This window comes from Leucopleurus acutus, assembly GCF_964270905.1.
Source record: "Leucopleurus acutus genome assembly, chromosome: 21".
Taxonomy (NCBI): Eukaryota; Metazoa; Chordata; class Mammalia; order Artiodactyla; family Delphinidae; genus Leucopleurus; species Leucopleurus acutus.
The window spans coordinates 4,714,891-4,727,949 of record NC_139163.1 but is presented as its reverse complement, the minus strand read 5'-3'; the positions used below and the strand labels follow the sequence as shown (position 1 = coordinate 4,727,949).

Sequence of the window (13,059 nt, the reverse complement as noted above, 5' to 3'; positions counted from 1 at the left end):
AAACTATAAAAACCCACGTCTCAGGGACTGGAACTCCCAAAGGTGACCTTGCCTGGGCTGCCCACAGATGGAACAAGTGGAAAGAATACAGGCAGGTCTAAGCTGCTTCCTGCTTCACCCTCATTTCAAGTCTCATGATAGCAGATTCTCTCTGGTTTCAGCAGGAGAAACACATTCTGGGGGGCTTCCAGGAAGTACTGTGGCTCCCTGACTAAGGGATCAGAGTAGACTGTGGCAATTGACTCAGCTGAAGTAGAATTTGGACAGATTGCTGGGCTTTACCCTGAGTGTGCGATTCACAGGTCTGGGGAGAGGCCTGGACTCTATGACTACTGAGTTCCCACGTGGTGCTGGCGCTGTGAGCCCAAGGACCTTTCTCTGAGAACCACCAGCCTTTGGGTCTCTCTCCCTCAGCTGTCTCTGCCCTGCGCCTCTACCAGGCTGTCTGTGGGTCAGTGGTGGGTGGCGCATGTGTTGAGTGCACTCGCAGCCCAGGTCATAACATCCCCTAAGAGGAATGGAGCAGAATCGCTTGTCCTGGAAGTTTAGACAGTGCACCTGCTCCCTGTGCCAGGCCGGCACACCGTCCCCGGGCACCGAGCAGGTATGAGCTGGTGCTGGCAGCACGTGGGCCTTGCCCAGAGAGAGCCCCAGGACTGACACCAGCGACAGTGTCCTCAACATCCGTGCAGCTGGAGTGACTGCCCCCACTCTGCACCCTGCCACTGATCCACAGAGGACAGCACAGCAAGCCGTGGAGGCTTCGTGAGCTTCTAGTAGATTTGCCTCTGCAGCAGAGCCTGCAGGACTTGCTGGTGGACCAGTTGTGAGGGTAAGAAGGGTTAAGGACGGCTCACAGGTTTCTGGCCTGATCAACTGAGTGATGGTGATGCCATTTGCTGAGATGTGACAAACTAGCAGAGTTGCGGATGGGGGCAGGAGGTCCTGACTTATTTGTACTAGTTTCCCATGGCTGCCATAACAAGTTGCCACTAACCTGACAGCTTAAAGCAACAGAAATTTCTTCTCTCACGGTTCTGGATGCCAGAAGCCCAGCATCGGTTTCATCGGGCCAAAGTCAAGCTGTGGGCCGGTCTGTGCTCCTGGAGGCTCTAGGGGAGAATCCATTCCGTGCCTTTTCAAGCTTCCGGTGGCTGGCAGTGTTCATTTGTGGCTACACAACTCCTCACGTCTCTGCCTGTGTGGTCACGTTACCTTCTCCCCTTCTGTGTGTATCATATCTCCCTCTGCCTCTCTCTCATAAGGATACTTGTGTTTGCATTCAGAGATCACCCTGATAATCCAGAATCATCTCGCCATGTCAAGATCCTTAATTACATCTGCAAAGATCCTCTTCATAAAGTAACAGTTACAGGTTCCTGCTTTTGTGACCTGCTGTCTTTAGGAAGCCATCATTCAGCCCACTACAGACAGGTTAAGGTTGGAATTCCTGTTACACGTCCAACTGGAGATTGGAAAGAATTTATTAGTAGGCGATTAAGAAACGGAGCAGTAAGGAGAGAATGCTTCCAGAGCTTTTTTATGTAACAATAAATATCCCCTCATGGTTAATGGAATTTATAGGATAGAAGATGAAAATGGTTAAAAGTTGGAGCACATTGAAAATCTGAAGGTTATTTAAATTGTGTTTACTTAATTATGAATAAATGTATGATGCTGCCTCAGAGTAAGTTAGTAGAGGGCAGGGATTAGGTGAAGTAAATTCTATAGAAGGTCTGGTGTTCCATAGGAATAAGAAATATTTTTAAAAATTTATTTTATTAAAGTATAGTTGATCTACAGGGATAAATATTGAATGGCATTAAAAGTCAAGGTAAGTAAAGATAAAAATAACCATAATGAGATGTGTCTTACTTTCAGATTTTCTTATGCTATTTATGATTTTACCAGACAAGTCTGAATTTTAAACCTGTTATAATTATGCGTAGGAGCAAAATGTTACAGAAGACAAGGCTACCTTTGAAAGTCAAAGAACTCATGTTCTGAAACGTAAGGTACAAAGCCTTTACTGAAAGAACTTTTTTTCAGTATTAATGTTTGGAATCATGAAAGGAATCCATGACACTGCATTGGCTGCTAAACCGCGTGATGTGCTCTGTAGCCCCAGAGCCATGTTCTAAAGAGCAGGACTGTATCAGAGCTTTAGAAAGGCATTTCCTGTAACAGTACGGAGTCATTTAGGAATTCCATCGTTACAGATTATAGATCAGTTGATTTAGTGCCCAGCAGATATTGAGAAATTCCAGTGGCACACGAAGTAAATGTAAAACTTTTCTCACCTTACATTCGGTGCTCTAATTTCTACATGACTCATTTCCTCCCTAATTTGAATAAAGATATTTTAGTTTTGCTTTGGGAAGAGTCCCACTTACTTAAAAAACTAGTTGAGGGCTTCCCTGGTGGTGCAGTGGTTGAGAGTCCGCCTGTCAATGCAGGGGACACGGGTTCGCGCCCCGGTCCGGGAAGATCCCACATGCCACGGAGCGGCTGGGCCCGTGAGCCATGGCTGCTGAGCCTGCGCGTCCGGAGCCTGTGCTCTGCAACGGGAGAGGCCACAACAGTGAGAGGCCTGCGTACCGCAAAAAAAACAAAAACAAAAAACTAGTTGAGAAATGCTCCCTAGTGGTTATGTCAAATATTTTTAGTTAGTTTAAAACACACACACACACACACACACAACTCTTTGACTCTAAAACTTGTTATTTCTGTCTTTAAAAGCAATCAGCAGGGCCCAAGTAAAAGCATTTTATTCCGAGAGAAAGAGAACTTCTAAGCAATAGTAAACATGTAGCATTTGGGTATTAATGGTTCTGTAATTGTTTCTAAGATATCCAGAATGTATAAGAACAAGACAATAACGAAAGTGTTAATGATTAACTTTAGAAGTTCTCTTGTAGCAGGCTGCCAGCTAGAAATACTACAGTCAGTTGGCCATCCAGCAGAGGGGGTCATCTTATGGACTCTGTGGCCCGGAAGTCTGAAGAGCAGTGGACATGTGAGGTCTGTACGCTAATAAATAAGCCGTCTTCTGAAGCATGTGATGCTTGCCTGACTTCAAGGCCTACGGGTAAGACTGAATTTTGATTCTGAGTGCCTTCCATTTCAAAGAGGGTTAATTATACAAAGTCAGGTACATGTCTTGTTCCGTCTTGATATTTCATAACGAAGTAAAATGCTCTCTTTCTGAAAGGTTTAAAGGAATTGCCAGCCTTTGCATGTAAACGATGCTGACATTCTGTTGAGCACTTTTTTTTTTAACGGGGGGGAAACACGCTTGTGCTAAAAGAGTATGTGCCGTTGTATCTCAAAAAACTGAGATGATCACATCTGTTCTCTACTGTTTCTAATGAATTATTCAATAAAGCTTTGTATTATGCAGATTTCAGCAACTTTTGAGTTTGTTATTCAGTCCAAGTGTTTCATAAATTGAAAGGGAGGATTTCTGTAAGAATATCATTGCAGGTGGAATAGGAAAATGCTGAGTTTTTTCTCTTCTTTAGCCTCCTACCCCTTGTTATTAAAATCTTTACTCAGACAATTGTACTGATTTCATTGAAATCCTTCAGAATAACTCATCGTAGCTCACAATTTCGTGCGTGCAGAGGATGTAGAAGCTCAGAGGAAACCTGTGATTAAGAGCCATCTCCCTGATGCAGCTTCTTCTGTGTTCTCAAAGTGTTCTTTCTTTCTTCAATTAGGGGAGAAAGTTCATTCTTCTGGACCCCCCATCGTGTGAGCTGTCATGTTGTGTTGTGTTCGCTGGGCCAGAAATGCAGGCATCACCCCATATACACCTTTGCTAGTAGCAGAAGGGACTGTGTCTCCTATTTCTGTCCCTCCCTCTGCAGTATCGTTCAACAGAGAGCCCTCAGAAAACCCCAGTCTTAGGTTTCCACATTTATTCTGACATTCTGAAATGCCTTTACACATCTTAATTATTTTCTTGTTATTTTTTTCTGAGTATGAAAGGCAGATAACTGCACTTTAGAATAAATTACAGATTCCAAGATCCTAGGATGCTTTTTTGAAACATATTTAATAAATGTAAGTCTTTGTAATTCATCTTTACTTAATTTTAATAGGCCTTTCACTTGGTCTTGTCATTCACAGAAACATTCCTGATAATCTAGATATAGGCTCTAACTGCTGATCGAAAGCTTTGTGGGGTGTCACCTCTTATTTACACTGCTTTAATATTTGGTCTAATAGCAACAAAATTGATAGCTCAGTAACCTTTAAATGCTTAAACATAACATAAAGCATAACAAGTAGAAATCTTTATTAAACCCATCTCTGAGTCCCTGGAAATTTTGCACTTCATATGGTACTTTATTTCCTAATCTAAAGGTGGTTAACTCTGAATTGCTCAAGCTAACTTTGTATTATTAGTTCTATACATGAGGTCACTGTAATAAATGAACTAAATGTTTTAATCAAATGAAAAGATGTTTCAAACAGTCAGTGTATTTATAGGAATAATGCAGAATTACTGGTCTCTCCTTCCAGATTCGGTACCCAAGAATGAAGAGAATCCTATCGCCTTTAACAGTTTAGTGAAATACCCTTGTAATAGCTTTGGAAAACCAAGGACGGAAGTGAAGATCAACAGGAAAACTGCATTTGGAACTACAACCCTTGTTTTGACGGATTTCAGCAATAAATCCAGTGCTTTGGAAAGAGAAGAAAGCCAAAACCAGATACTAGATGGGGAATTTCCAAACCCTCCTACTAACGTTTGCTTTAGTGATACAGTGCACCCCTCCAAGGAGAGAACAAACTATAGAACTCAACTATCTAACAAAGTAAACATATCATCTATGGTCTGCTCTCCCTCTAAATTATTTAGTCCAGCATATAAAAGATTAAAAACAACCCACTGCTCATCACGGGATCTCAAAAGTGGCAACCCTGGATTTTCTAACAGGTATGATGCTTCTAACCTTGCTCTTTAAGGTATTTGCGTAAGTTTTAAGAATGCAGAAAGATCATCCATTGCTGAGGAAGCTGAATTGATCTTGGAAATGTCAGTCAAAACCTGAAAGACTATTACAGTAATTTGCCTCCCTTGCCTCCTCTAGCTTATAATATTAGAGAAGGGAAGGGAATGAAAAACAGAATTTCCTCCATCTGTAGAAAATTGTGTTTTGCTTTTTTCTGGCTGTAACCATATACATGCTTAATACAGAGTGTTTGGAAAATATTGGAAAGTATAAAGAATAATGATTAAATCCCCCATAATCTTACCGGTTAGCAGTCTCCACTGTTAGCAGTTTTGTTTAAGCTTTTCTTCCGATGAAAGATAGTTCTTCTAGAAGGGAAACTATCATTCATAACACTTAGTAAATGTCTTCTGTTCTAAAGCGAGGGATCTGAGATATTTTTAGTGACATTTCTGCCAAAGAAAGTGACTGTATTTCAAACAGCCAGGGGGCAGGGAGTGTGGTATTTGTTTCAACCAAAAAGGCTCAAAGAGCGTGAGTACTACTTTTGAACCTGAAATTAAAAAGTTGTAATTCCAGTTAATGAACCCTACCAGATCAGATATGTTTTATGAGACTACCAGCTCCATGTTCAGGAGAAGACCCCCCAGTTGCTGTCACCAGAGACAGAGACATTTTAATAAACAATGTCATCCTTGTGCCTTAATGATTATTGGCAGATCCTGGAAATGTTCTTCCCCAACCTTGTTTAATTTCTTTATCTGGGGCTCCTCTCACACCTGATATTATGCCTCCTCAGGGAGAGAGATCTCTCCACAATTTTCTTTTCCTTCAGAAAGCGGACACTGTATATCCAGCACCTTTAAATGAAGGGAAGAGTATTTTTTTTTTTTTTTTTTTTGCGGTTCGCGGGCCTCTCACTGTTGTGGCCTCTCCCGTTGCGGACCACAGGCTCCGGACGCGCAGGCTCAGAGGCCACGGCTCACGGGCCCAGCCGCTCCGAGGCATGTGGTATCTTCCCAGACCGGGGCACGAACCCGTGTCCCCTGCATCGGCAGGCGGACTCTCAACCACTGCGCCATCAGGGAAGCCCAGGGAAGAGTATTTTAAACAGAGTGAAGGTGAGTTTTCTTCCCCTGTGCCTTTTCTTGCCAGTGGGGGATGAGGAGAGGAAGAGTTGCTGTGGACGGGATCTAAAATGATCTCAGGGGCGTTCTGATCTCCAGCTTTTCATCTGATGAGCTATGTCTTTCCTGATGGAAAGATTCTTTGGGCAGTGAGATGAAGGACCACCATTGCACAAACCTAGACCAACCTCTGGGAATACTTTAATAACAGAATTCTGAGATGTTTTTTGGTCAATAGGTGCTTTAATCTCGAGTTTCTTGTACTGACTCTAATTTTACCATCAGTTAATCTTGATCGTTTATCCTTGGCTGATTTTTTGTTGTTGTTGTTGTTCATAATCATGTATAATAACTGGTTTGACTTTCGTCCATAATACTCAAAAAATATAGACATTTGAGTTAGGCTATGGCGGGCAAACTTTTAACTGACTTGATCAGTACACCACCTTTTCACTGAACACTAATTAATGTGTCATGACGGAAGTTCATGAAGGAGCTAGTTAAGAGTGTCTGAGTTGGGAGGCTATGCTGTAGGAAAATCATTTTTGAACAGCCTTTTCTGTTGTGTAGCTTAAGTGGAAAGAAGCAGATGTGATCATTTAAAAATATTGTGGCTTTTGTTGTACTCAAATGAAGTATCTTGGCATATTTTTATTTCCTTAGTGCTTTGTAGAAAATCTCAGACAATTTAACTAATGAATTATGGATTTAAAAAAACATTAATGTAACCTTAAGTTTTAAAGATTTCTTCATAAGCCATTAGTAATAGGGTCATATGATTAATCACAGCACACAGCTTTACTTAGAAACACTGCAGCGTGCGTATGTGTTGAATATAAGAACCCCAGGAACGAGACTCCAAAATCAATCAACATCAACTAGCAGAATAAATGTCAAGTGATGAAATACATTCACCCAGCAGCCCTTCTGCACCCAGCTACTTTACAAGGAATAAATTGCAAATTACTGTCATTTATTTCATTTTTCTCCTTGTCTGGCAGCTACAGTGTTCATCTTGTGGACAAGATGCCGAGCAGAAGCTCACAACATAATAGGATTAAAGCAGGTGGTCCACTCAGAGAATTTATAGCCAGTTCATTGTTTCTTTAATAATTGTATGGTAATTAATTTGCCTTTTGTTCTCTTAATTACTGCTCTCATCACCACATGATACATGCCATGTTGATGGGGCATATTTTCAGATTGGTCTTTAGATAGACTTGAATTTTATCCAGCTACTGGATTATAAATTAGATCGTTGAACCAATTTTTAAGCAGTTAAGAATGACTGTTAGACAGTTTTTAAGTCTTTGATCCAACTATTGTAAACGCAGAACAAAACACAGTGATAACCACTTCAAAGAAGCATAACGTGTTTTGGGTTGAAGCTTTTCCTGAGCTGATGCAAAGGCTCACGTAGATGAGTGAAATGAGTGAAATGAAAATCACTAACGTTTTCTCGGGTCTGCCGCCATCAGGGTTGCCAGATTCTACCTCTAATCACCAGTGAAGCATTCACCTCTCGTTCATGCTTCTGGTTCACCTTTTGGTGTTTTCAGTCCCCAAGGATGTCAGAACCACCTGGGACCATCCAGGACGAGTCATTTAACCTCTGTTTGTTTGTTACAATCCTTGAAATACTGCTGAGCTACAAAATCTACATTCAGTGAGCCTGACCAGTTCAGTGTTTTTATTATAATGAATCACCCTATCTGTAAAATAAGTTAAACCATGATAAATTGATCACTGAAAAAATACCCATTTTAAAAATTACAAACCTGTGCTTGGTAATGTCTTCCTTCTTGATAATAGTTTTTATCTGATCTCTGTTCAGTGTTACTTGAACAATGCTTATTGAACATGTTCAGTGTTTATTTATTAATAAGTATTTATTAAGAACCTATTATACATTAAGCACTACTCTTGGTTCTAATGACGACCTCTACCTCAGCAAACTACAGCCAGAAGGGCCAAAGTCAGCCCACCCCCTGTTTTTATAAATAAAGTTTTATTGGGACACATCCCATTCCCATTGGTTTACATATTCCCTCTGGCTGCTTTTCATGCTAAAACAGCAGATTTGAGTATTTTGCAACAGAGACCATAAGGCCCACAAGCCTAAACGTATGTCCCTTCTGCAAAAGATTTTCCAACCCTGATCTATTATATTGACCGTTTATAATCCAGTATTAGTATTCAAAATGATGGTCCTAGTTATCAAAATAAGTTAAGCTATCCCATATGCTAAGTTTACTCAAGAAAATGCTCTGCTACATTTTCAAAAGTTTTTAAAGTAATGATTGAAACAAAGAGGAACCAAGATGTCCTCAATTAATCAGAACATTTAATTACCCTGGGTAATGTTTGCTATCATAAAATTAAGATTCCCTGTACATCTTTAGAGCTGATGTGTTCACAGATGGCATCAGTGTCTTGGTTACATTAACTCAGTGCTTCAGTACTTAATGTGTGTATGAATCACCTGGGAGTCCTGTTAACATGCAGATTCTGATTCTGCCAGCGATCTGGAGTAGGGGAGGATAATTCTGTACTTGTAAGGAGCTGCCAGGTGATGCTGATGCTTCTGGTCAGATGGACCCCACTCTAAGGGCCGGGATAAGATAGCATGTGGCTATTTTCTCCTTTAACTTTATACCAAGGAAGAAACAGAATTGAAGACAGAAATGAGGAAGCTATAGGAAACACTGGGATCTTTCCTTTCTACCTTAATCCTGACTTCCACCGTGCTCCTCTCCAGGAAAGCTTTACTAGTAGGAAAATCTAAACATCTCCCTGGATTTGCGAAACTCTGGAGATTTCTAGGTTGAAGCAAGTGGGTTTGAAAATGTTTAACTAATTGTTACCTCAGACAGCCTTCCAATATATAAAACTGTTCGCATGTGTGTACTTTTTTTTTTTTTTTACGAAAGCACCAGTTTCTTTCTTTCCTTTAAGATTCTTAACCTTCTGTGTTCCTCCTCTAAGTTTTTTTTAAGCACTGTTTATGACCCACTTGCTTCAATTTTGAAATCACTCAACTTCTCTACAACCACCCAGATGTTCAGCTTCTCTTGAAGTTAACATTTTAATATTGCCCCTTTTGGGGAGAGGGGCTGTTGAAGTGAAGGGGGTTTGGAAAAGAGAAGTCTGTTGCCCCTCACCCTCCCTATTTCTGGTTAGCATCCCCCATGACGCTAAAATATAAGCCACTATTCCCTACCCTGAAAATGCTACCAACAAAATAGCTGCTGGAGAAATATTTAATGATAACAGTGTCCTTAGCAGTGCCCACAGCTGCTTTCATCTTGCACACGCCTGCTGCCCAAGCAGCTTCAGGAACTTCAGGATGTTTGAGTCCATCCCTTTAAAGAAATATATTTAAGCATCTATTTTATAAACTAGTGTAAACCAATTTCACCACAAATAAAAGATCCCTTGTATGTCAATTCTATGTCAATAAAACTGGAAAAAATATCTCACACTCTGAACATTTTGATTAGATATGACGCCTCAAGGCATCATTATAGGAACAAGTATGGGAAGAATGTGGTTTAGGAAGCAAGGAAAAGGGAACCAACCTCTGATTTATAAGTATTTTTAAAAAATCATTTAAGAATGGTATTTTGTTCTTTAGAAGTTAACAAAAAAAGAAAGGAAGAACTTTATCATTAAAAAGTTAAAAATGGGGCTATTAAGGGGAAGGACTTCTGGTTTTAATAAGAGCTCTTTTTCTCTTCAGTTGGTTTATTAAGAAGACTTTTATAAAAGCATTATTAAAATATGCAAAATATAAAAAAATTAAAAATAATCATGAAGCTCCTTTTCAAAGAAAAAATTCTACCTAGACAGCTACAGTGGAAGCCTGGCTTCTGGCCTTTATACACTGTATTCAGGGGTAACCTCCAGACACTCTTGATCTAATCATGGGGGGAGACTAAAGCTTCCTCGCTAGCTTTACAAAATACACATTTCTGCTCTGCCAGGCAGCCTGTTACTTGGTGAAATATGATTGCAACTATTAAGGTAGACTTGGTCAAAGAAGAGCATAGAAAATTGTCTTTAAATTGGACAGCAGATCTCTTTGGCCTTGTCAGAACCATTGATGAGAGTTTGCTACTGATGAGAAAATAATTGGAGAAGATTGTGACTCTAGTTCCTTTGTGAGTCGGGGGACAGCTGGACTTGAGAATATTTTAAGGGAAATAAAAGTAGCCACCCTGTCATGTTGGGTAAGAAAAGAACCAGATGTCACAAATGAAAACTAAGAAGATTGGATGTGCAATTCAGCTGTTTCTATTCTTGAGAAGTTTAAATGATATGCCTAATTTAAATTTAATTTACATAAATAGGTAGCTTTGGAAGGAAATTACCTGGGAAAACCAAGAATTAAAAAGATGTAGGGGCTTCCCTGATGGTGCAGTGGTTGAGAATCTGCCTGCCAATGCAGGGGACACGGGTTCGAGCCCTGGTCTGGGAAGATCCCACATGCCGCGGAGCAACTGGGCCCGTGAGCCACAACTACTGAGCCTGCGCATCTGGAGCCTGTGCTACACAACAAGAGAGGCCGTGATAGTGAGAGGCCTGCGCACCGCGATGAAGAGTGGCCCCCGCTTGCCGTAACTAGAGAAAGCCCTCGCACAGAAACAAAGACCCAACACAGCCAAAAATAAATTAATTAATTTTAAAAAAACTATTAAAAAAAAAAGATGTAGGAGTGTATGTATTGGGTTGGCCAAAAAGATCGTTCAGTTAGTGAATACATTGTTCAATAAAATTCTCGGTGAAAATGAAAGATGTCTTTTATTTTTACTTAAAAGCAAACGAACTTTTTGGCCAACCCAGTAATTGCGGGAAGTTGACGGTGGTCGCTTTCTGGTACTGTCTCTTTGTACAGGCAGGATTCCGATGCGGGGTGAGGTGGTGTGAATGACCCCTTTTAGCACGATCATGCTGCAGTTATTGTGTAACAACTTGTCATTACAGGGAGCTTCAGAGTAACACGCCAGGTGGTCCTCGTTCATTAAATGCCTGCAGTCCCCGCTGCAGTAAACATGACCGCCCCTGCGTTCTCCAAGTGGTGAGGAAGGATGGAGAAAACAAGGGCAGGCACTTTTATGCTTGTCCTCTACCGAGAGAAGCACAATGTGGATTTTTCGAAGTACGTGTACGACCTATCAAGCTTAATGATAGTGTCCTTGAATACTTCAGTTATTAAAATGTAACAAATAGCAGTCCGTTTCTGGTTTTACCTTTAAATTTAAAAGCCCTGCTGACTGACATTTAGTCTAAAACCTGAATGTTGAATAACTGAAAATTCAAAGAGGTTCATCCCCAAAAGAAAAATTAATCAAATGACAGCTATTCCATTATTAGAGTATATCATACTTGTAACCCCCTTGGCTTACAAAGAGAGAGGTATTGAGTCACTAGGTGACTGATAATCCAAGATAGATATTTGCTCTTCCTGACTTCAGTGTGACATCCAAACCTTTGTTTTATGCACTGGATAGAAGAACCCAGGGAAATAATTTACATGCCCTGGATTTACAGTAAACGTAGCAAATCCTACCACACAGGCTTAACCAAAACAAGTGATGGCACAATAACAGTTTAGACGTAGGTGATTCCCCAACCTTTTGATCTATGAGTTTGTCACTGCAAATGAGTGTGAGATACAAGACAGGAATCTGGGCGCTTTTGGTCAGTCTTTCTGCCTTCCACAGAACGAGAGCCTCTCACTTCTGACTGTGATCCTAAGGTTTAAAGATACATATTTTTCCCAGCTGCTTCATCTGGTGCCTAACTAGAAAAAGAAAGTATGGATCTGTTTCGGCACTGGAGCAAAGTTTTCTGATTGGGCTTGCTGAGAGAGAAATGATCTGTCTTCAGTGTGATACCTTCCTAAGGAATTCCCCAGGGAAAATTTGATCATGATCTTAGAGCATAACCCCTGCCCAAGATGTGGCTCCGTCCTACTCAACTTCCTGATCTCCTCCCCTCAAAGCTTGTATAGATGTAATGGAGAAAATATTATTAGCAATATTAACAATATCATAACCTTCTGGGTAGCTCTCTTGAGGCCAAAATTAATAAGGATAAGAATAATACAATGGAATTTGCGTGAATTAGTCCTGGTAATTCTGTATTGGATGCTTTCTTTTCCTAGGAGACTAAGGAAGGTTAATATTAAAATCATAACAAATCTTTGACCTTAATAGCTTAAACAGCTATATCAGGAACACTGGTGATTTGCTTTACAGAGAGATTTTCAATAAAGTGAAGGAACTTCTGTAAATATGCCTTTGGACAGAGGGAAACTCAGAATTATGACAATTTTCTGTGTGATTCAAGCGAATTTGTTAGAGATGTTTCTTATAGGATATAAGGTTTTTTAGGGGCAACGACTAATGACTTACGTGTATCTTACAATGTCAAATTAATAGGAACAGCAGTGAAGACAGTACAGTACTAATCAAATGCGTCGAGGCTGAGCCTGTCTGTCATTCTACCTTCCATCTAAACTTCACAATCTGTTTTTCCCCCCACAGTGGGCAGATTTGTCCTTCCCATTCTGCAACCATGGCAAACGCTCCATCATGAGAACAGTGTTGAAGATTGGACCTAATAATGGAAAGAATTTTTTTGTGTGCCCTCTTGGGAAGGAAAAACAGTGCAGTTTTTTCCAATGGGCAGAAAATGGGCCAGGAATAAACATTATTCCAGGATGCTGAAGTTATTGCAGTATTTGAGAACTCTTCCTTTTATGTGTGTGCCATCTTTTCATTCAGTGTTTGTTTTTGCCTTGATGAATGCTATATGTGTTTTATCAAATATACAATATATTCCATTTAGAATGTATATTTAATGCATTTAGTTATGACAATAAAGTATTCTTAGTATGCTCTTAGTCTCTTGTATCTTCTTTGGGGAAGCAGTGATTTTTTTTTAGGAGTAGAGTATGCAGTACAATA

The 13,059-nt window shown here is 40.3% G+C and overlaps 1 protein-coding gene across 1 annotated transcript in view; it reads left to right on the top strand.

Annotated features, from left to right (window-relative positions):
- NEIL3 (nei like DNA glycosylase 3) overlaps positions 1-12,819 on the top strand; it is a gene marked incomplete at both ends in the record, with an annotated part of 41,429 nt that extends 28,610 nt beyond the window's left edge. Inside the window, 4 exons of the mRNA XM_082863759.1 lie at positions 2,919-3,088; positions 4,528-4,945; positions 11,072-11,246; positions 12,637-12,819. Of these exons, the coding sequence (XP_082719885.1) occupies positions 2,919-3,088; positions 4,528-4,945; positions 11,072-11,246; positions 12,637-12,819 (946 nt within the window). The remainder of the gene's footprint in view (positions 1-2,918; positions 3,089-4,527; positions 4,946-11,071; positions 11,247-12,636) is intronic.
- Between the last annotated feature and the right edge of the window lie 240 nt (positions 12,820-13,059).